Source organism: Rhipicephalus sanguineus, chromosome 10 (genome assembly GCF_013339695.2).
Source record: "Rhipicephalus sanguineus isolate Rsan-2018 chromosome 10, BIME_Rsan_1.4, whole genome shotgun sequence".
Lineage (NCBI taxonomy): Eukaryota > Metazoa > Arthropoda > Arachnida > Ixodida > Ixodidae > Rhipicephalus > Rhipicephalus sanguineus.
Window position 1 is genome coordinate 143,111,252 of NC_051185.1, and position 24,944 is coordinate 143,136,195.

Consider the following 24,944-nt stretch of genomic DNA (forward strand, 5'->3'; position numbering starts at 1 on the left):
GCTTCTCGTTGTGGGGCACGGCTCAGAGAGACACACAACACGACTACTGAAAGCCCGCGGGTCGCACATTTCGTTCCCGCTTCATCCTTTCCGAGAGAGGGACAAGATGCACAACGACCCCAGCACCCCCCTCCCCTCGCCCTTTTCTTCCTTTTTTTCTTTAGGTGTAAAACACGCATTGCTTTTTTTCTTGCTTATATCGCTCTGCCCGGTCATCAACCACCAAGGGGTAGAAAAGACAATGAAATACGAGTTTTTTGAACGAAGCCAGAAAATAGCCCAAATATAGCCAAATAGCCAAAGATGAAAAATCCCGCCAACTCGAAAAAAAAGTAGCCCAATTTGGCTATTTATAGCCCAACCTGGCAACCCTGTTGGCTTTTCACCGCTACGATAAAACCTACCTCCGAGCTAATTCCGCGTTCGACTAAATCATACCGAGGATTGATCATCATCATCATCGTCGTGAAAAGCGCGGCGAAAACGAATTTGCGAAAACGAGTGTGGCGATCGAGCTCAACAGTGCAAACGCTGCTCGACACCCAACTGCCGTCGAACCAAATAGATTTTCGCTTGCTGCGATATTAGCCACAACCACGTCACAAACGACCAGACCAACGGGCGCACTGAAATGACAAGACTGGTAAGACTACTGAATCGGATTTAGTAAGGCACAACTTTGGGACACAAGTATTTCCGATTGCGCTCTCAATCTAAAACGTTTAAGTTAGCGCTTGTCCTGTGCTGTGCTGTGTGTTCTTATATACATCCCGTACTTAATTTGTGCTCTGCAGTTTATCATTGTGAACACAAGCGCAGCACGAAATTTTATTTCAGGGGGAACGGAGGGAGGTGTATGCGTGTATATATGCACGCATACAATGCATATATTGTCACGTGGTCGTGACGTCGACGAAGACAACAGTCAGCACGTCCGAGATGAAACTGTTTATTTGGCCGAACTTGTGGCCGAGAAACTGAAAGTCAAACTACAGCAATACACTGATAGCGGCGAACAGAGCGTCGACCGTCGATCAACTGACAAGCGGTGAAGCGCGTCGGCATTTAAACATGTGCCGTCGAATATTCCAGCGTTATCGCTGGCTGTCGTGCAAATTCTAGAATAAGCTCGAGTGTGCGCGTCTTGCGCGCAATCTTAACAAAACGATCTACAATGATCGCGAAGGTTCTCGAACAACGAGGCGCGGTTCGCGATGAGCGTTGCTGACAGTCTTTGTGGCCGAAAACCGAATACAGCAAAAGTGATAAAGAAACGCACGTGGCAATATACAAAAATGTCGAAAAAAGTCGGGGAAGGGGGGTGCTGACCCCCCTCCTTTCACGGTTGTTGAAATGGGAGAAAACAATTGCCGCATCTGGGGTGTAGGTTTCATCATCATGCAGATTAGGGTGTTCCATTTATAGGTAGGGAATCAGCTTTACTGAGGGTCCATCGAGAAATTACTGGCCCGGGCTAGGCCACCAGGGGTCGTCGTCCGGGGAACACCGTGTGCGATACTAGAATTCTAATGCACTATAGTTCCATTAAAGGGGAGAAGACGGGGCAGCCATTGTGTGGTTTCATTTGTTTACAACGGCTAAGCCAAGGATCATGAACCAACTAGCCCAGAAACTAATTCTCTAAAAATGCACACGTATACCGTCTTCGATTGGGCCAGATGGATGAAATTAATGTATCGTGATCAATCATTAGAAACACTTGCGTTGCCTGGGGCGCAGACAGAATTTTTAGGTGCATTAGATGCCCGGCTTGTCCATCCGTAGATCTCATGTGACGTAATCACGCTCAAAATCAAGTGGTCAACACAGGCCTAAAGCAAGGCTAGCAATGCTCAAAACCGGGTTAAAAGAAACGAACAAGGTCTAAAATAATATAAATAACAGAAATACCCAAAAGTACTCTCAATAATTCACTTAAAATTGCCAAAAACGCTTCGAAAACATGCGACTGATACCCTCGCCGCTCAAGAGAGGGCGCCGCCGCCTCGCCAAGCGCGATTGCTTCTTCCACCGGCGCTTCTCCGGCGCCTTCGTCGCTACATCTGAAGGGAGAAATAACCTGACAGAACTCGCTGCAGACGACACGTACTCAACTGCCGTAACAAGCAGGAAGTCGATAAAGCGCAGCAACAAATGTCGCGCACCGAGTTTGCGAATCTCCCTAACAACGTTCTACTCGTGCCGGGGAAACCCTGCATGCTTACCTCAAACGTTGACGTCATCGACGATTTGGTAGACGGAGCAGTGGGAACTCTACGAACGGGAATCGCTGGGTGCGCGTGCTACGCACTTTCTCAGATTTCATAGTAGCGGAGCTGCATTTAGCGCAGGACTTAGAACTGCACCGATCATTGCACAAGTTTCTTCCCTCCATGCTCTGCTTAGTTACATCTAGGGGAGCGAAAGCCACGCATGTTCGAGTGAAAGTATGACTGTACATATATATTATGTTAATTTAAGCAAACTAGGTGAGTAGCGTGTTAATTATTGACATTTAAATCAGCTAAAGTTAATTAGATGACAATATGAACGCAAATTAAGTGTGCACTGAGTTAATTAGTGAACGTTGGACGTCCCTATAAAGTGCACTGTAAAAACTAGCAGTTGTTCCGTCTACGAATACAACCGATTAGCGAAGCTCCTTAGGAATGGGACGCAAACGACTATGCGCCTGATCTCGCTGCTGGCTTTCATGAAGGCGGTAGGGTGGGGAGCGGGTGGGGAGAGCGTCTGCTGCGCTCGGTGGCGGGAACGACTGAACGATTGAGTGCGGCGCGCGCAGCGCAGGAAGATGCGGCGGGGAGCTTCGACGGCGGCGACGGAACGCCGCGCGCGCTCATTGTCTCTTTGCGCCAGCGCCGGGTGGGGAGAGCGTCTGCTAGTATGCCTTCGACAAAACACGCGTAGTGAGCTGGAATGAAAGTTGTCATTTCACAATCCACGATGAAGGTGGTGAAAGTGAAGCGACCATTATAACTAGTTGTGCACAGAGCTTATTTATTTTAACCTCGAATTTCTTGTGCCCTAGAACCAAACCGCTCAAGGCATAAACACTTCCTCTTAAATCACCGGCCAGTGCAACCCAAAGCGATGCTTAAAGAGAAGGGTGCTTCAACGGCGACAGCGGGGTGCGGGCCTAAGGAACTTCGCTCCCAAAGATGGCCACACGTCACGGCTTTCGCGTTCACGTCGTCTTGGGCAAACGCATAAGGAACTCTGCAAGCATTCTAATTACAGTACGGAGCGCGCACATTTGGAAGAGCGGTTAGGCTCCCCTTGAAAGCTGGGGTAGCGTCCTACCCACGTTAGTAGTAACATAGAGAAAGAAAAAAAATGTTTTTAACGCGCTTCTTGTGAACGAGATAGCGAATCTGAAAGCTGGCTGTGCGTGGAGCCAGCTCGAACGAAATCCTGAAGCAGCTGTGGGATTGCGCAGGGAGCCTGCGGGTATTTAGTAGTGCTGTGCGAATATTCGAGTTTCGAATTCGAATCGAATAATACCTAACCGAATAATTCGATTCGAATTTCGAATAGCTAGTATTCGATGTTTCGAATAATTCGGCAGGACAAATACATAAAACGCCACAAAGGTCAATGGCGCAACTTGGTTAAGGTGGCTAAAAGTAACGTGAACGTCTTTACAGTCGGCCTGTTAAAACTTTCACTAATATCCTGGTTCAAAGGCGAACGCGCATGTTTATTTTAAAGGCGATGATCACTTGCGCACGTGAAAAAACACACACGAGAAAACTGTCAAGCCCTTCACAACTTCACTTCCGAAACGAAAGCACAGACTTTTGCGTAGTTCGGTCGCGTATGCCGCAAGCGCCGTAAAACGTCCCGATTTTGGCCGCCGAAACCCTAGGTGATTGGCTTCACATGGGAAAATTTGTTCCCGCTCATCGTTGCGGCACGCAGTTAAAAGGCTGCTGTGAACGGGCGCCCAAAGATTTTCTAGCGTTAGCTACACTGGCCTAGCCGAGCCAGTTTCGCGTGGCTCCTCAAGAGCAGTGCTGCGCATGCGCGAGGATGCGCAGTTGGCGCGTCGGAGCCGGCGCATCCCGCGCACTCCGCCGCTGCCGCGCGCGATCTGCGGACGGTCTGCGCTTTCCAGAGGAGTGACGTCGTAGCCGAGGTAGTCGTACTGGCGCCGGCGCGCGCGCAGCTATTTGCCTTCGCTGTGCAGTCGCCGTCTGACACTGCGCTGGAGCTGTTTGATAGCGCCTCTGACTGGCGTTTGCCAGTGTGTTTTAGCCATGGAGAAGGAGAGCGCAAATGCTGCTCAACGGTGCAGAAGAGCGGAGAAGCTTAACTCATCGGACCCCGAAGTAGTTGCCTGGCAAAATAAATGTACATGTGCCACATAATACGTATACCGTGTGTGTGTCATTGGAGCAGCAGTAAGCATGATAATCAAGCTAATCCTAGACAATCAGGAAAGCTAAGAACAATCAGCTGAACCTTTGCTAACGCTACGTTATCCTGGCATAGCCGAGCTAAAGCCACTGCAACATTTTTTCGGGTCTGGAGCTTTCATGACGACGAAGAACAACGTTAACGTTGTCCCAGGCTAGTGAAAGAAACCCACGTGACCGGTATGGCAAATTGAGGCGCCATCCATTGACTGGGATCAGAGTTAAAATCTGCGTTCCGTCTCTTTCCTCCCAACTCTCTTCAACCCCCTCTCTCGTGGGATCAACTCCCTTTCCTGCGGGAGGCGCGCTTTCCCCCGCCTTGCTGGCGCCGCCGACTTTGAAATCCGTTGGAAAGTTTCGTGTCTGGCGTTGGTAAGGCATGTGTTACCCGTCGTCGCTCGTCCGTTTCATGGTGCTCGCTCGCTGTGTGCTTGTGCGACGCGATGTTTTACGACTCGCGCTGTTCGTGCATAGTGCTTTGTTGCTCGAATACTTCCAGAACAAGTCCCGGAATATATGTGCCGGCCCCCAAAAGAACGACAGGTGATGAGCGTGCCCTTTGAGTCGCGGTTTTCATTGTGTCAATTTGAATTCACGTCCATACCGATGTTCTCTGCAGTGAGGCTTCAGTTAATTTTTTCAAAAATGACTGATTTGAAAAGGGCACTATGCTGCGTTTAAATAGTTATACGAACAAGCAGCGGACATGAAGCCCATGTGACGTAACTATAGTTACAGGTTTACAACTCTCACAGAACCGCGTGCTTGAATGTGTGCTTTGCACTTGTCTCCGGTTAATTACTCGCCATCGCCTATAACCACGTTTGTAAAACATTAGGTAGATGTATGAAAACTTGTGCTGCTCTGAGACGAACAAACGAGTTCACTTTTGCACGAGTCGACAGCGCTCTTTATCTGATTGAAACTTGCCCTTTTCTTCAGGGTGTATTTCGGAACACAACACAGCTGATCGGTGCGCCCAGAGAAAAGCTGAAGAATTGCAGAATCGGCGCACTTCAAGAAGAGATGCCATGAATCATCCGATATCAGCCGTTCACTTTCTCCGCGTTTATCATCACTAGTTATATGAAAATCAACGTTTTTGGAAATGTAGTCAATAAAGTGCGGCCAATATTAATTGTGCTATATGTGGAGTTCATTTTGACAACTTTAAAATGATCTTTACATTATTGTTCTATTTTTAGGTATTCAACTGCTTTCATTGTTTTTGCATTCCAGGAATGTTCAATTTTGTTATTTATAATAATTTTGTTCAATATCGTGCGCATATATCAGAAGCTGTTCTGCAATTTTGTCAGTATAAAGATTGTGTTTTTGAATATGTGCCCTAGTGTTATGTTCTGTTTTTTATTCCACTGTTCTTTAAGTTCTTAACTTTGCCGAGAACTTTCGTGTTGTTTAGTCATCATGAACACGTGTATGTTAATCTCCTGTTGATAACTTCTGTTAATCACCTGAGCCTGTATCACACCACATTTGATGAAAATGTTGTTTTTCGGAAACGAGGACAATAAAACGAGACCCAAGATATTTTGTGTTCTGAGTGCAATTCATTCTTTTGCGTTCTGGCACATGCTGCACGACTGCAGTGTTTGCAGAATGCCTGATTGCAAATTGCGCACATTCAAACGCGCAAAGAACGCGCGGCGCAGTACGCGCAGCGGATGCAAAAAAAAAAAAAAAAATTCGGCAGATCCCACGCACTGTGGGAATCGATGTAATGCGAAGCATCCAGCAAAGAGCTGCATACATCGCCTTGTTTGTCTTTGAGTCAAATGAAATCATTCATGCCATGGCATCTGGTCCACCATATATCGCATGTTTGCCATGCACGCATGCATGCACAATCTAGTGTACACCATGCCAATGAAACGCATATTCTGGCATATAAATGCATGACCTGTCGTTTATGTTCATCACGCACTCGTGTCATGCCATACCAATTTTGGTATATATCACGTTAACAAAACGGCCGGAAACGCACCATGACAGTGGCATGTAAATCATACCGTACATGACATGCATAACATGATTCGCATGTTAAGACCTCTCATTTATGTTCGTCTACAGTCACATCGCGCAATACCAATTTTGGTGTATACCAAGCTAGCGAAACGGCCGGGAATGCACAATGAGCGCGGCATGTAAATCATGACATACATAACCTGCATGTCATGATTTCCATGTTACCACCTCTCATTTACGTTCGTCACGCAGTCGCGTCGCGCAATACCAATTTTGGTGTATGTCAAGCAAGCGAAACGGCACGAGTGCGTCTTGAGCATGACATGTAAATCATGTCGTGCATGTCATGCATGTCATGATTTTTATGTTACCACGTCTCATTTACCTTCGTCATACAGTCGCTTCGCGCAATACCAATTTTGGTGTACATCGAGCTAGCGAAGCGGCCGCGATTGCATCATGAGCGTGGCAATTAAGTCATGACATACATGACATGCATGTCATGGTTTTCATCTTACCAACTGTCATTCATGTTCTTCATACAGTCATATCGCGCAATACCAATTTTGGTGTATATCAATCTACTGAAACTGCCGCTAGCTTATCATGAGCGTGGCATGTAAATCATGTCGTACATGACTTGCATGTCATGATTTTCATGTTACCACGTCTCATTTACCTTCGTCATACTGTCGTGTCGTGTAACACCAATTTTGGTGTATATCACGCAAGCGAAACGGACGCGAATGCACCATGAACGCGGCATGTAAATCATGACATACATGTCATGGATATCATGGTTTTCATGCTACCACCTGTTATTCATGTTCTTCACAAAGTCACATCGCACAGTACCAATTTTGGTGTATATCAATCTAGCGAAACGGCCGCGAGTGCGCCATGAGCGTGGCATGTAAATCATGTCATACATGACATGCATATCATGATTTTCATGTTACCACGTGTCAGTTATGTTCGTCATACAGAAATTTCTCGCCATACCAGTTTTCGAATGTATCCCTTCATTTAAACGGCCGCGAGCGCCCCGAGACCATGTCATGTAAATCATGCTGCACATGACATGCGCGTCATGATTTGCATGTTATGACCTGTCATTATGTTGGTCATGAATTCTTGTCACGCCGTACCAATTTTGGTATATATGAAATTAACGGAACCGCCGCAAGAGCCCAAAGGCCGTGGAACGTAAATCATGCTGTTCATGACATGCGTGTCATGATTTTCATGATATGACCTGTCATTTATGTTCGTGATAAGGCCATGTTATGACACACCAATTTTGCTACACATCCGATTAACGGAACGGCCAGGGAGCCCAAAGGCCGTGGAATGTAAATCATGCTGTTCATGACAAGCGTGTCATGATTTTCATGATATGACCTATCATTTATGTTCGTAATAAGGCCACGTTATGACACACCAATTTTGGTATACATCCGATTAACGAAACGGCCAGGAGAGCACAAAGTCGTAGGCGGCTAGATAGATAGATAGATAGATAGATAGATAGATAGATAGATAGATAGATAGATAGATAGATAGATAGATAGATAGATAGATAGATACGCTCAAAGTCGCAGAAGTTCGCTAAGAAATGCTTCGCATTTAAAAAAAAAAATCACAGCATATCCACGGGGTGAATGATGATGAGTGGGGCGAAGCTACGGAGGGAATCATCTGTAAACCGTGAAACTCTTCCGTGAAATGCGCCCAGTACATAATATAAAGAGTGTGAAACATCGTGTATATATTAAACATCAAACGTTTATTGTACTGTTGGTTTACGTGGTCCCTTCATTATCACTTGTGATCGGTGAAATGCAAGGAAGAAGTCCGCTCCCGAGCGAAAGAGCGCCAAGAGCGACCGCATTCCCCGCTCGCCCTGTGCGAATTAAAGGCAAGGCTAGAGGGAAGACAGGACGCGCGCAACGCGCGTTCCACGACACGAGGTCGGTAGCATGCCCAACGAAAGCCAACGGAACGCGATCGTGCAAGTGCTCCGGCTTCGCGTCGCCTCATGGTTCCATTTAGCGTCCCAAAACCGAACATATTGCTCAAGGTGTGCCTTGCGTTTTTCGTAGAAATAATTTCTTTATCATGTACATTAAGACGAAAAGTTGAAAGCTCACTAGAGTGTATCGCCCGCAAAGTATGTCTTTTAGTGTGATTTAACTCTCGTACGGCAGGGTCCTCGCGCCGTTGCCGGTCCACCTCGCCCGTTGACGATCGGGCGAGGTGGCTGCATACAACTACTACTACTATACTTTAAGAAAAACATCTGGCGTTCTTTCGTTCTGCTTTTACAAAACATCTGGCGTCTTTCGTTGGTTTATTTCATCAATCAACGGCGTTTTGAACAAAATTTTTATTGTTTAATCACGCACAGGAGAAATGTCACCAGGCACTACCTTGGAGGTAAACAATGGCTGCTAATGGCAATGAGAGACAGAAGAAGTCGGCTTTTAGCTAACACTTACACTTCTACTTCTACTAACGTTTCCTACTGGAACATGCCAATGGCTGCTAATGGGGAATGAGAGACAGAAGAATTCGGCTTTTAGTTAACGCGCACGCTGCGAATTTTTTATTGTTCAACAACGCACAGGAGAAATCTCCCACCGGCACCACCTTGGAGGTCAAAGCGTAAGACTTGTTACTCACTACTACGACCACGAGGGACGAACGGGTGCCGCCTTAAGGAGCTTCGCCCCTAAAAAGCGCCCGGCGCGCTGCACGGCGCCGCATGCGGACGAGGGGGTCATAAAAGAAAGGGAGAGGGAGCCCGCTCACGCAAACGAAACAAAAAGAAAAAAACCCGGCGCGCACGAGGGAACCAGGAGAGGAGGCGCGGCTGGTGTTAGTGATGCCATGACGACGCATACCGTGTGCGCCTCCATTCTGCCGTTCGAGTCTCTGAATCCCAGCCGCCAGGATATTAACTGAAGGGACGTTTGGTGCTGCCCGCGCTGACGTCATGAATTAAGGCGTCCTATGGGAGGTATACAGAGTAACCTCCCCCTGGTTGTCCTTTCATTCAATTTTCAATAAAACCTTTGGTACCGTTGTCAGATGGGAGGAGACGCGGCACCCGGAGGCGCTTTGTCCCAGAGTTCTTTTGGTATTCGATATTCGCTTAGAGCGCCACGAGAGATGATATTTTACTATTCGCACACCTGTAATCTTTAGCGATTGGTATAGTAGCCTTATTAAAGGCGTATGACAAAGTCGGGTATGTGGCCTTGTTTTGTGAAACCTTTCGTGTATGGTTATGAAAACACAGCTCCTGAAACCATAAGGAACGATGTACCCTGAGTAAAGCGCGTACTTTTTATTCAAGCATGTCCAATGTAAAGAAGTTGTGGTGCACATCTGTGAATTCGTGGTCAGTATTTCACAATCTGGGCCTCATGAAACCGTCGTACTAAAGCAGGCTTGGTGAAACAGAAATGATTTCCTGAGACACTCCAGCAATTTCATCCGCAGAAAGAAGGGGAGAAAAAATAGGAATAAAAATAGAAAGAGAAAGAAATAGATAAAGAGAGAGGAAGAACTGTAGGAGGGTAGCGAATTGGACGAGTTGGAAAATGCTCATGATGGTTAGCGCAAACTGAACACGGACGAAAAGAAGAAAAAACAACGACACAAGCGCTATTTTAACTGAATGTTTATTGGAAAAATCACAAATATATATGTCTAAGAAAGAGAAAAAACAACCAACCCGCACATGCGCCAAAGATAATTGACAGATAAAAACATGTGTATACTAACAAAACTACGCCCTTTCCAGGACAGACACTTCCTCATCAATCAAAGTAATAGAAGGGCAGCCCACGCTAGGGATGGTAAAATCGATGAACGATTAATCGATTAAAGGTCCACAATTAATCGATTAATCATAATTGATTTGTGCCTTTCGATTAATCGAATTAATCGATTAAAACTATTTGATTAATCGATTACGGCATCCCCCACTCCCGCCCCCAACCTCGCCCCTTGGCCGGAGCGCATGACTGCGAGGCGCGCTATCCTGAGACGCAGACCCTGAACGCTATCCTTAGACGCAGGAAGTTGCAAAGCCGAATACAACTACTTTTTCTGGTTCTATTTGGGATGCCGTCGGTCGCGCACTTCTACGCAATTGCGTTGCACTGGAGTACGATCCGATGAACTAAATGCCTTCTCAGTTCAAGACATACTATAGTAACCCTGTAGTCGATCGCCGCACCAATCCGAATTCACTTGAGACTTGGCACAGCATGCGAAGTGGCCTAGATCATGTGTTTGACGATGCAATGGAGTATTTGCCAATTCCTGCAACGTCAGTAGCATCCGAGCGCCTTTTTTCGCATGCTGGACGTGTGGCGACCCAGAGGAGGTGTCGGTTGTCGCCCGAGCACCTCGGGCAACTGACATTTATTCGCTCAGTAGAAAAAAGCATGTGGTTCGGAGCAGCAACCCCATGAAACAAAACAAAAGGGGACTGTTGAGAAAGTAAGCAGCACGTGGATTCGCCAACTTTCAAAATAGAAGTTTATTCTTTACTGTAAATTTCATACGTGCCAGCGCATCGTCTTGTAGCTTATATTGTTCGTGTTTGTTTTACAGCGAAAGCTGTTATGAGATCATTTCACCGGCCGTTTCTGGCGCCGTAGTGGTCCGCCGCCGCCGCCGCCGGTGTCCGTAACCAGAATCGCTCGAAATAAAAAAAAACTGAAATAAGCAAAAAATTGCAGGATGGAACGAGGTTCGAACCTGGGCCCTCTGCGTGGGAGCCCAGTATTCAACCTCTGAGCCACGCCGGTTTTTTTTTCTTTATTGCGATGTTAATAAGTTACATACATATACACATGTGCCACACATCACCCACCAGCACGCGTAAGGCTGGCTGGATCTACTTATGAACTTTTAACTGTTTCAGTGTATCTAATATACAAATCATTTCATCACATGCCCCTCAAGCGCGATCGGTTAACGCCTATTTTGTTGAACAGATCACGAAGCTCAGAGAAGTGCTGAGCCACGCCGGTGCTTGAAACTGCTTTACAAAAAGGTCCTATACAGGCTTCGTGTCGGGAAGGAACCACATTAGCGTATGCAATATAGCGTGGTAGAAGAGTAAAATAAGCACCAAGCGTTGCACAACGCGAATTCTGTAACCAGGCGTCACACAATGCGAATTGCGCAACGAGTAGGTTGTTGAATGCTTCCAACCCATTACAAAGGGCTCTGCCATAATTCTTCATCGTCATCAGGCACAGCATCAACAAAGTGCGCATAACGCCTTACATGCGTTTAGCAGGTACCAACGCTCTCCGTAGAATGACGAAAAATGGCACAGTGCCTGCTGCCCTACTTCTAAAAAATTACGATTTATAGCGTAGTGGGTTCCTCGCAAGTGCACTTGTATTGGTTGCCAAGGAAGCCCATAAGCGCATGATCCACTTCCTTGGGGTCTCAGTAAAATTACAATGATTTATAGCGTAGTGGGTTCATCGCAAGTGCACTTGTACTGGCTGCCAAGGAAGCCCATAAGCGCATGATCCATTTCCTCGGGGTCTCAGTAAAGTTCTTCGCCCCCCCCCCCGTCTCTCTCCCACGTCAACGTATGTTATACAGCATGACGGGAGAGGGAAATAGCGACCGGGCGTCATCCAATGCAAATTACATAACTGGTGGGCCGTTTAAAGATTCCAACCCATTACAAAGGGCTGAGCCATAATTCTTCGTCGTCATCAGTCGTCCCGTCAACAAAGTGCACGTAATGCCTTACAGACGTGTAGCTGGTGCCTCGCTTCTCCGCAGAATGACGAATAATGGCTTAGTAGGTGCTTCCCAACTTCACAAAAATTGTGATTTATGGCGTAGTGGGTACCTTTCTAGTGTACTTGTGTTGTAGCCCCAAGAGAGCTTAACGGGCTCTAGAAACGCCGCTCTTCCAGCTTTCGCTGTGACTGTGCTGCGGGTTCAGCGCAGGCCTGGCGTTTTTTTAGGGGCGAAGCTCCTTAAGGCGGCACCCGTTCGTCCCTCGTAGTCGTAGTCGTAGTGCGTAACCAGTCTTACGCTTAGACCTCCAAGCTGGTGCCGGTGGGAGATTTTTCCTGTGCGTTGTTGAACAATAAAAAATTCGCAGCGTGCGCGTTAACTAAAAGCCGAATTCTTCTGTCTCCCATTCCCCATTAGCAGCCATTGGCATGTTCCAGTAGGAAACGTTAGTAGAAGTAGAAGTGACTTCTTCTGTCTTTCATTACCATTAGCAGCCATTGTTTACGTCCAAGGTAGTGCCTGGTGAGATTTCTCCTGTGCGTGATTAAACAATAAAAACTTTGTTCAAAACGCCGTTGATTGATGAAATAAACCAACGAAAGACGCCAGATGTTTTGTAAAAGCAAAACGAAAGAACGCCAGATGTTTCTAAAGCAAAACGAAAAGACGCCAGCTGCTTAACGAAAGACGCCATATGTTTTCTAAAGCAATGGTTTTCTAAAGAATGAAAATTCACAGCGTACATGTAAAATTAAAGTGAGCTGCAAGTCGTCATAACTCATCGAACCTTTAGTATAAACGCGCCCGATCTCACGTCGGTGATGATGTACTGGGCAGAATTCACGGAAGATTCACGGTTTACCGATGAACCTCCGCAGCTTCGCCCACTCATCATCATTCACTCCGTGGATATTTTTTGCCGCGCTGTTTCATCGTGTTGACGCATAAACGCATGTCTGCTTACATTTGATAAACGAGTAGTTTTCGTCACCTGTATATAGTGTCAATCGCAACTTTCTTTGTATTTTATTCAACCCTCAGATTTTACTCGTTTCTTGCGTAAGTGCGGCATTGTAATATGCGCTGCTTATTTACTCACTGGTTCTTAGTGGCGTTCTGCTTTACTCTTTAGCAAATAAAATATTGTTTACCAATGAAACAGAGAGAGAAAATGTATTATAAGGCAGAGAGGGTGGCCTGAGCTAGTACGTCCCTGCCTGCTACTCTGCACCGGGAAAAACGCAACGGGGCAAAAAGAGTGATGAAGTACGATGATGGGGAGATGATTAGGTAATACGTATATACATAATAAGATACGTTTGCTAGCGTAAAGAGGACAACGACGCTAGTAACCATCTTTATTATGATGTATACCAACTAGCCCAACTGTGCTTCTTATAGGGTATATATACCATTTTCATTATTGTTGAGCTAACTTTCCTACAATGCAGTTAGCCCAATTAATGGCAGCTAGTCACTTCTTCAAACAGAGCGTTCAAGCGCGGTTTGCTTGCGCTGGGACGCGGAAAGTGTAAACTCGGCTCTCTTGACACGAACACGCATAATAGACAAACGCCAGCACGTGCAACTACGACCTCGTCTTCTCTTGAAGTACGAAAGTTGCTGCCATTAGTTGAGAGAAAATGTAGTGCAGGAATGCGCACTCGCGAATTGTGACAATGCCCTTATAGACCATTTATTTAATTTGTGTAACTTTACGCGTCGGTTTACCGAACGTCTAGCATCCAGTGCATTACTATTGATGAAGTGACCTTGCAGCACTTAGTAATACTGTATGGTCGCATATTTAGAAAGAAATACAGCTTTCAGCTTGAGGACCCCGTTTTCTGCTGGGACAAGAAAGGATAGTCGCGCAATTTATGTTGTAATGTCTGGTACACTAGATAGCGCTCACAGATCAGGATGTACCCACGATTGAAAAGGTGTGAGTGGCGCCGTGTTACGGCAAAGATCAGGTGAAACCTGCGGAGTATACTGGAGCAGCTTCTGTTTTTTTCTAGCCGGGAGGTAGAAACTCATGTCACTCTATTTCCCGCAATATTAATTAGATCTAACAGACAACAATGCCAAGGAAGGTATAGAGGATGTTATTTGTAATAATTGGGATATCAGTGTGAAGAAAGTAAAGTGGACGAAAAGATAACTTGCCGCCGGCAGGAACCGAACTTGCGACCTTCGAATAACGCGTCCGATGCTCTACCACTGAGCTACGGCGGCGGTCATCCTCCCGTCCACGTCATAGGGTACACATGTGCATTTAAACCTAGGAGTGTTAGTCAGCGCCGATCACAGCCATGGCGACGAGTGTGGAACACTCCTTTTCTGCCTTTTGGCGTCACGTAGCAAGTGACCTTTTTTTACGAGCTGGCAGCTGACCAATAATCCCTCACATACTACCTGAAGGCACCAAGTCTGCCAGAACGAGACCCTCGCTATGAATGAGGGAAAGAAGGTGACTTTAAAGGGCTCGTTTTTCTTTGTCATACACCCTTAACATCCCCTATACTTTCCTTCGCATTATTGTCTGTTAGTTCTAATTAATATTGTGTCTAACAAAGAAAAACGAGCCCCTAAGTTAATTCGAAGTTCGCAGCTTCGGTCCCTTCCGGCGACAAGTTATCTTTCCGTCCACTTCACTTTCTTCAGATTTATATTACAATTATTACAAATAACACCCCTATACTTTTTCTTGGCAATATTGTCTGTTATTTCTAATTAATATTGTGTCTAACAAAGAAAAACGAGCCCCTAAATGCCATCTTCTTTCCTTATATTACCCGCAGTTGCCTGTACGGAAGGTCTGTTTGAGGCCAGTATATTTCTGTGTAATCTCTGCATAGGTTACCTCAAGAAAAAGATCGCGTCAGTCCGCAATTATAGCATTATGTAGGGCTTCCACAATATCTAACCGACAAACCGAGAAAAGATGCCTTGCTTACTAGAGCGAGCGTCTTATTTAATTTCTCCTCGTCTCTCTTTTACCTTTCTCGGGATTTCCTCACCCTCCACCACACTGCATGTTTCAGCTGCGACTTTCCAACTGCAGTGTGGTCCCCGTACGCGCCTCCGGTTTCGATGAGCTCGAGTAGGCAGGCTTCGAGAAAATGCGACCTGTTGCCAAATAGACCACGGATGATAGCCACAGATGCTTGAATCCGCGGCATCAACCAACTACTACGGGCCCCTTGTGTCCAGTGTGCGAAAGTGTGAATTTTCGCACACTGGACACAAGGGGCCCGTCGTCGACACTTTCGAAAGTGGGAATTTTGGATCGTCAGCGCGTCTAATGAAAAGATTTGGGCCCATATTAAACACGAGCGATGGCTCTCAAACAAAGAGATATCGGTTTTAAAGCACCCATTAAAAATGTCGATTAACCGATTAATCGATTAAAAGATTCCACCGAAAGCAATTAATCGATTAAAGGCTAAATCGATTAACGAGTAACGATTAATCGATTAAAATTTTAATCGACCATCCCTAGCCCACGCACGTGTCCTTCTTTTCGATCATCTCAAATGCCTCCGCGATTTCCCGAGTAGCGCTTGTGTCGTCGTTTTTTTTTCTTTTTTTCGTCCGTGTTCCGTTTGCGCTAACCATCATGAGAGATGAAGAAATAAATACCAATAAAGAAAAAAAAAGACAGAAAGAAATAGAACAAGAGAAAAAGAAAGAAAGAGAGGAGGAAACAAAGAAAACCGAAGAGAAGCAAAGAACGCTGCCCAGCTCCGCACTTCCTTCAGGCTTGGCACCTTTAGTGCAGAGCTGCTGTATTTTTTTTTTTTCTTCTGGTGGTGCTCTGGAGGGATCCCGGGATCCGGCTTCCCTTTAGATATACGTTTGTGTGTGCGCGCGTATATATTGCTGCACTCGCTTCTTTTGCTATTTTTATGTAACCGGTCCGTTACACGCATAACCACTGCCTTGCGCAAACCGCGCCCGAATGTCTGGTAACCTTTCAGATGATTTTAGAATGTTCTGGTATAGGCTTCCAAAGCAACGTCGAGCGGCGCCACTGCTCTTATCGCAACTGGGGGCATCCACGGCCACAACACTGCCGCCCCCGCTTCCGCGCACGCGCAGAGCTCTCGGATTGCATCTGTGGTGTGTCACAATGATGTAACTATTGCTTACTAGCAGGGCTCTGGGCAGAATTAGGAGCGCATGCGCGCACGTGTCCTTGCCGCCCCCGCTGGCAAATCCGGCGACAAACCACCTTCGCGGGCAGCGTCTGCCCTCAGTAACGCAGAGCTCAGCCGCGCTAGCGTCGCGCCCAGACTTGAGCTTGGGTTCCCTATAGGGAACCTAAGCTCAAGTTCGCGGCGCGACGACAGCGCCGCGCTGCGGCTCTGGAGAGAGGCTCTGGCGCAACTGGGTGCAAGCTCAGCCTGTCTGTCGGCAGCGGGAATACGCGTGCGCGCGCGTTTCCCAGTCGGTGCGGGGAACTGGGGTGCCGTGCCGACAGCTTGGCACGCTGAACCGAGAGGCCTGCTGTGCGAAGCTGCATTTCCACGTTGGCAGAAGCGACCCCGCGGAAGCGCAAGCGAGGTCCGAAGTATTGCGGTGTCGTGGCCAGCCACAACAGTGCAGACAAGGCACACGATTCACGTGTTAAACTGTATCGGTTCCCGGGCGTGTCGCACGAGAAATAAAGGCGGCAAGCGTGGATAGCTGACAGCGCTGTCCCGCCTTCTATTTTGGCTGTCTGAGTTCATCGCTTTCGCTCGTTTCGACTACATGCATCAGTACGTAACTCGGCGCATGCACGCAGCGACCGCAGTAATGATTACTCGCTGTCTTCTCGCATTATGAAAGTCCACTTATGGTTGTAGGTGAAACAGCTATGTGTTTTGATTCCTCGTGTTCGTGAGACCTACCCGTCGTTGTTGAACGTTCACACTCGCGTTATACCGTTAGCGTTGCGCAGTTGGTTGAATGTAACTGAACTCGGCATATTGTAAGAAGTTCGGCGCCTGCATTTCACGCGTCGGGAAGGCTGCTTTATCACGCCGGAACGGACGTCTGTGCATTTTCAGCAAGCTTTGACGTCGCTCTGCAGGTTTGCTTTGTTTTTGTCACTTCATTAGGGTGTGGCACTTAATACATGCTTTACAATTGCAACCTTGAAGTAACCACCTTCTGACTTTGTGCGATTTTCTAGCCGCGTTCGCGCAGCAGGTTTTATACGCCTGTCAAGTCGATATCATAAAAAGAGACTGCAAGCATGGCGCGAGAGCCGAAGGAACGAGGCGAGCAGTTCATTCAACTTGCTTCACAGTGGTTAAAGCTCAGCTAGCTGCCTCGCGTCTTAATCGGCGGGTGATTCTCCAGAGGCACGGAGGACTTGACTCTAACCTTCTCAGGAAACAGTGCAATGGCAGAATAATTTCTTTTTTCCGCACGCCGCAAACGTTTGTTCACGAAAGGACACGGCTGCTACTGCAAGCGTGCCATATCAAAACAACAATCATATGATTCGTAGTCGACACCGCAGAACATCGATAGCGTGCACGGCTTCATTTCGGAGTGCATGTGGACCATTACGCATCTTTAACGTGACAGAATGCGACTTACCTCGAGGTATACGTCCTAACGGTGTAATCGCGATTTGGGAAATGCATTTCGCTTTGAGTCGGGCGTCGTTGTCGTCGATCGTCTGCTCTTCACCGTAAACGTGATTCACGAGCCTTTCTCCTTTTATCAAGTTCGCTTTTCGGAAGTGCCAGTCAAGCTTGACGATCCTTTTGAAGCCGCACTGCAAGCGGTACATTGTGAGGCGCCGCAAGTGCACCGCGAGAGCTCTGCACGTGCACAGAAGCGAGCAGCAACGCGGTGGAGAGAAGGGAAAGCGCGCGTTACTTGCACCCAGTTTGTATTTTTATGCCAGAGATGGCGCTGCGTGTCAAGAGCAGCAGCGCCACTAAGCGATGCTTGGGGAGCCTATAGGCTTGAGCGCGCAGACGCGAACAATGGAATTTATTTTGGAAAGACAAGGCGCGTGCAAACACGGACACAAGAATGAATAATTACCAACTAGCTCAGCTCTCTGTTATTCTAATTATTCTGGAACTAACACGGTCACCAGCGATAAGGCTCGAATGTTCGATGCCACATGTATAAGTGCGACACGCCTTACCGCAGATCAGATTATCGATGGCTGACGCTCTGTTCGCCGCTGTCAGTGCACAGCGTGTATTGCTTGTACTTTCACTTTTCGTTTCCCGGGCACAACTTCGCCTAAATAAAGGGTCTCATCTTTAATAGCCCGAGTGCCGTCTTCTTCGCCGTCACGACCACGTGGCAATGTACACATACAAATTGTAAAAATTACGGGGAAGGGGGAGGCGGGGAGGGGGAGGGGTCAGCAGTCGAGCACCATAACCACTAGACCACCGTGGCGGGCTTGTGTTGCGTCTTGAGTGCGGTTTCTTTTGCGTGCGCCTGGTTCAAGATAGATCCAGATCTACGCCACCGCACGGAATTTTCAGATGCGCTTGCCATATAACGCCACGAGTATGTATATGTATACAAAGAAACGTGCAAAATCAGCTCTCATGCGCGACGTGGACAATTAAGGCTCTACGTAAATATGTGGCGAAACACGTCCACATTCGACTTGTTTTGTATCGTGTATGTTCAATGTTGAATCACGGCATTTCATCTATCGTGTATACATCGGAGTGATGTGGATGTCAGGTTGACAGATGCACACTGTTCTCGTTTGCTTTCTCGTTGTAGCTTTTGTTTTGTACTTTATAATCATCCTTCTTCCTGTTTTCTTTTCGTTTTTTTTTTTTTGAGTGAACGCCCTGTTCAATTAAGTCCGCGCATGTGACCCCTGTCTGTTTTTTGGGGGCCCGCAGTTCCTCTTTCTAGGCACGTTTTTCAAGATGATGCGAGCAATGGTTGAGACTCAGTAAATATTTCTGCCTCACCGGCGAATAGAGCGTTAGTATCTCTTCCGTGAAATCGAATCGAGATGCTACAACGCAGCCGAACAGGAGAAACATTGACCCAGTGATTTTTTTTAATTGTTGCTGCGCACTTATAGCAACTCCCAGAACATATTCGACGGCACCTGTCGCAAGGTTACACCACTGACCAAAGCGACTATGGTGCACATGTCCGGGAGGTACGAAGGGGCAGAATGTGGTGACGTGCAGGGCTAGTCAAAAGTCCTCAGGTCGCGCTGTCATACGAATACATGAAATAGTGGCCTCGGAACTTTTGACAGTCCCTGTACGTTACGTCGATCGGTGATGAGTTAGACCTCAGAGACGCCGCGTATACGTGGCACATCGGGCACTGTGTAGGGATGTACGAATTTATAGGGAGCAGTGCTAAACCAACCTTAATAAAGGCGTGCATTTCAAACCAGCGATTGGAACGATGACTCGGACAATAATAATAGAAGGTGCGAAATATGTCCTCGCGATAGATTTCATGTTGAGGAATCAGACGAAAGTTAACGCACTGGCCACGATTCTCTCGGTGCTTGAGTTATAGCAGCGCCGAATAGCTTCCTTCGCACTACCAGTATAAATACAAATCTGCATACACGATGGTAGAATACGGAACACGCTTAAGTTGATGCTCTTAGACAGACATTTTCATTTCACCAGCTAATGGCACAGTGAGTGTGCTCCTTCAAATGGGCATCGTAAGTTGGACCCGTAAGGTGTGTGTAAACACACCTACCTCAATGCCGCATGCCGTTCTCACGCTTCGGCGCTTCGTAGTCAGCCGTGTCGAATGCCAACACGCCTTTCAAGGACTGCGGTTCCGCTTTATTGTTCACTTTTGCTTTTTGTTTCTACCTCGGCTGATGTGCTGTGTAGCTGCTTTTGTTTTGCACCCAATGCATGACGCGACACTACGACATTTTTTTTTTTATTGTAGCGGTTGTCCATTTACATTTGTAACAGGCCCGAAAGCGGCTTCTTTGTATCGACCATATTTGACTACTGCCAAGAAGAAAAAAAAAGTTTAATGAAATAGTAAGGAAAAGAACGGATGAAGCGGTTGGAGCAGTGCTCCTCGGTTATAATTTTAAATACCACGACTCGCTCATTGCACGTAACAGCGTGTCTGACTTGTACAATCAGTGTATGGCTTTTAAATGCAGCACGCACATGGACGAGTGACGATACAAAAAGAAGCAGGGGAACATCGACTCGCATCTGCATTTTTATCCCGAAAGAGGTGACACACGTGTACAATTGTCCATGGGCAGTCTTTGCACGACTTTTTTTTTTTTTTTCACTTGATGTCGACATGCACGTTATTTTTTCTTTTTTTTTTGGAAGTTAATCGAGAAACGAATCAACGCTTGTGCTGTTCATGTTTTCCCCTGTTTCTCGCCTTTAGGCTTGCCGAGTTTAACCACTAACCGCCACGGTGGTCTAGTGGTTATGGCGCTCGACTGCTGACCCGAAGGTCGTGGGATCGAATCCCGGCCGCGGCGGCTGCATTTTCGGGGGAGGTGAAAATGTTTGAGGCCCGTGTACTTAGATTTAGGTGCACGTTAAAGAACCCTAGGTGGTCGAAATTTTCGGAGCCCACCACTACGGCGTCTCTCATATCGTGGTTTTCGGACGTTGAACCCCAGGTATTATTATTAACCGTGCTGTGACGTCCCCTGTTTTAGTGGCACAAGCAACGATTAACAGCACTGTTTCTCTTTCAAGGACTTCCGGCCGAATACTTTACTTCCGGCTTTAAGAATATTCAGAAAAAGCATTCTAAAAAATAGAACTGCGCATAATCGATAGTTCTTGTTCAATTTAGGAGTCATATTGGACCCATATATGGTAGCATAAGTTTACTTAAGATAGGGACAATTAACTGTCAGGATAATTAATGACGATTAACTGAATGAGTTCATTGAGAGAGCAGGTGGTTTTGTTGGGAGCAGCTGGGATCGTTGCGGCACCTGGCAGGGAAGATCGGAACCACGAGCTTCTTTCTACGCGGCCTCCGAGATCCATAGTAATAAACAGCGCGAAAACCTAGAGACAAAAGGGGGAAGAACAACACGGGGCGAGCGCTGCCAAAACAAGCGCTCCCAGATCCGCTTCGGCAGTGCGACGAAACACGATGTTGACCAAGGAACACGACGTTAACTCAAGCAATACCACATAGAACACGAACGCCGAGGTGCGAGTGCCACTCTTAGACCCTGGGTCATGCATTAGAGTTGCTTTAGTTTTTTTTTGTATTCTGTGGTCCTTGCCGATCTTCTCAACACAGCGCTCCGAACCTTTGACACGCCGGAGTTTAACACATACATAACAGTTCACGGGTAAAAAAAAAGCACAGAGAAGGAGCTGCTCTGAACAGGTGCTTTGGCTACGGCTTTAGCTGATGTGCGCGTGATCAAAATCAGCACGACATTCTCGTGGAGTTTTGGCAAAACTGAAGAACGGAAACAAACATAATCTGATCCTTGCAAATGATAACGAATCGAACCATTTTATCGTAATTGTTAGAGGGCGAGCACACATAATCAGTGTACGCTCTAAGAAAAAAAAAGGGAGTATGTTTACACTTCTTGATGAGTCCAGACTTGTCACATATATAAGCCTCCTTATAAATACACGTTAATTTCCTTTTGGAAATTATTATACTCTCCTCAAAGTGTCGTGGGATGTAAGACTCTCCAACAGGGTTAACGTGCGTCTTTAAAGAGAATTACATATATGAAAAGTCAGGACTCATCAGAATGAGTAACATGTACTCTTGTTTCTTGGAGTGTAGGTGGAATAAAATGAGCAAAGGGCAGAGGTACACCAATACATCCGTACTTTGGTGTCCTGCCCTAAGTCGAGTGATGAACATCAGGATTGAAGACGCATAAAACAACATTCGTGGAATGAGACCGATTGTGCAGGTTGAGTATTTCTTGCTCCGGATAGCTGTGTGCACGCTGTACACGATGTGCTAGCGCGACGCCCCAGGCGAGTCGTTCGCTTTGATATGTCATTATTGGCAAACGGAATGAATTAAGGGCGCGGCATGCTGTGTGCGCGAAAACGCGGGACAGTTTTGTCTCGTGTAATTTACAACACATATCGCGTACAGGACGACTACGTACACTGGGTCCACATCAGTCATGAAAGGTAGTCGTGGTCACCACTGTTTTGTAACACATGTATGCCTCTTTCACTGCCTGGCTTTCTTCTGGCGCGCCTTAGGATCGGCATGTTCCTGCAAGCGTGCGCGCACTCGTCGAAAGCCATGTTTTGCCGACCACAGCCGCGAAGACGCACTTGTAACAGTCCGCACCACGTACTTCATCTTGTAAAACGTGACTCCGTCGCGGTCCGTCAGGTGACTCGATTTCTTTCGCTGGCGTGAGACAAGAGAAGTGACGGAAGCAGCACATAAAGTGCAGCACATCAATACTCCCTGCTCGTAGAGCTGAAGGTATGCACTCGAAGTGGAGGTGCCTCAAGAGACTCGGGTCTTTCGTCGACACATGGGCTCGTCTTGCCTCGATGTGATCGCTAGCGTCCAGAAGCAGCGAAATTGATCGCTACGCATTTGTTCATGCATTCACGGCATCATGGTGCTGACTGTGGCGATGAAAAGCCGTTCTCGGAGTTCTAGGTGGACTTTCGAACTCTCTGGAATGCACTGAAACCGTTCCTCCTAACGAACGGAGCAGTGATCATTCGGGATCCGCATGTCGGATCTCAGTGAGTTCAAGACCCGCAAGAAAGCCGTGGCTTCACAGATGATTCCGCGGACCTCCTCAAAAGGCCGAAGATGCCGGCGGAGGCAGTGACTGGAGGTTCCTGTGCCACTCTTCCTTGGCCACCGCGCACGTCTTCATTTGCCGCAAGGGGTCGACCGTCGCGTGGTCCGCCGCGCAACAGCGACAGTCGTCGTCTCTCCGCAGCGGCTCGTAGCCGCTCAGCGAGAACCGGGAGGCGCTCAGGGTGTACCGCTGGAGCGCCGTCCTCCGCCAGGGCCGACGCGCGGCGCAGCAGGGGCAGCCCTTGCTCTGCAGCTTGTCCAGGGAGTGGCCCTCGCTACGGCGCAGCTCCGGCGACAGGTCGACGTAGACGGCCGAGTCCGGCGTGACGTCCTCGCTGGCGTCGCCGGCACCGACGCCTCGCCGGTGGTGGTGGCCCGTGCTGAGGTCGAGCCTGAGGCTCTGTGGGGGCCGTAAACCTCCTCCCCAGGCGAGGTCGAAGCTGTGAGCGGCGCTTTCGGAGCTGCACGTGCTGCTGCCCAGTCGCCGGAAGGAGGCGCTGCTGTGGGCCTGAGACCAGGGCGAGCCGTCCACTGTGCCCGGCGCCGTGGATCCGGCCAGCGCTCGGTGCGAGGCGTCGTCGCCATCTTCGTCGCTGCTGGTGCCGTCGCGGCTTCCGCCGGCAGCCGAGCAGAACCTGCAACGTCGTATCACGTGTCTCGAGATCGCACTTTACGTATAAAGTCGTAATAATAGCACGAACATGATTATCATGGCCTGTAGCTGCAGTGCAGTATTGAGCATGCATGCGCTCATTGGTTGGTAACAACTTTATTGATAGTCCTGCAGAGCTTTCGCCGACCGGGCCTTAGGTCTCCCACGTGGGGACGTCGAGGCCTTGCCTCACCGCCGCCTCGCGGGCCTGCTGGACAGCCCAAAGTTGGTCGCCGAGGCTGGGGCTGCGCAAGGCAGCGGCCCACCGCGGCTCATATGCTATAAGAATTTACCGCCTATGCATTTAACGCAATTAAAAAAATTAAGAAGGACGATATGAAACGCCCAGAGTGTGGCGGTACAGCTATTTCCACCATGTCTGGCGAGCGTGACAGCTCTACGAGAAACTAACAGGCCGTCGTTCCCTTTTGTCGAAGTCCGTAGTCCAATCTTGTTCCATTCAGATTTGGGAAAAAATCTCACGCCTGATTTAGGGAGAAAACGATTGTACAGACTATTATGCAAATGTATTCCCTGCATTTTCTTAATAAGCATTGACGCATATTTGACGAGAAAGCGAAACTGCACTGTCATCTATATTTCTGCGATCTTACTCGTAGCACCGGGCAATTGTAATTTCCTAAATTTCCGCCTTAGAAACAAACGAGCGCCCCACACCGCAATTCTGACTGTGCGGTTATTCGCCATTTGCTATAAAAGCGAAATATCGAACTCACGATAGCCAGTGGTGTGGACAGGGAACATCTTTCGAGATTAGGTCCTTTAACGCTGGGGGCAGCTTCATGCATGTACGCATATCGGTGTTGTAGTGCATCGTTTTATGCCTGGCATCCTATGGTACCAGGGCGCCTACAGCGCCATGAACCCACTGATCATAGCGGCAAAGATTGTCGATCTAGTCTGCTCCCATGCGAAACTCCGGAAAGCTGGACATACAGACACAGGTCCTCCAGTGGTGACTCAGCGCCCATCCCCCTCCTCTTCCGAGAAACATCCTGGCGCCATCCAGGAATCACCCAGACTACACAAACTCGACATTACGTTGCATAAAAATGCGCGCCTATTGGGGGAGCTAGTTACGAGGGATGTACGGTCCACTGTTAAAACGAGCACCTTTCATTTTGCCGGCCCTCTAACAGCAAGTGGACAGGGAAACGTTGTTCATGCACTGCACGAGTCTGTCAAAAAGAGGCTGAACTGTCAACCACCAGTAGTTTTATGCAAATCTAAGCCGCTATGTTTTTGCAAGGGAGCGAAATCCAAACATGCCCTGCACGCAAGTGTTC

At 47.7% G+C, this 24,944-nt stretch overlaps 1 protein-coding gene across 1 annotated transcript in view; it reads right to left on the reverse strand.

Annotated features, from left to right (window-relative positions):
- Positions 1 to 20,040: 20,040 nt before the first annotated feature.
- LOC119372526 (uncharacterized) overlaps positions 20,041 to 24,944 on the reverse strand; it is a 32,605-nt gene continuing 27,701 nt past the window's right edge. Inside the window, exon 8 of the mRNA XM_037643006.2 lies at positions 20,041 to 23,620. Within this exon, the coding sequence (XP_037498934.1) occupies positions 22,981 to 23,620 (640 nt within the window). The 3' untranslated portion in view covers positions 20,041 to 22,980. The remainder of the gene's footprint in view (positions 23,621 to 24,944) is intronic.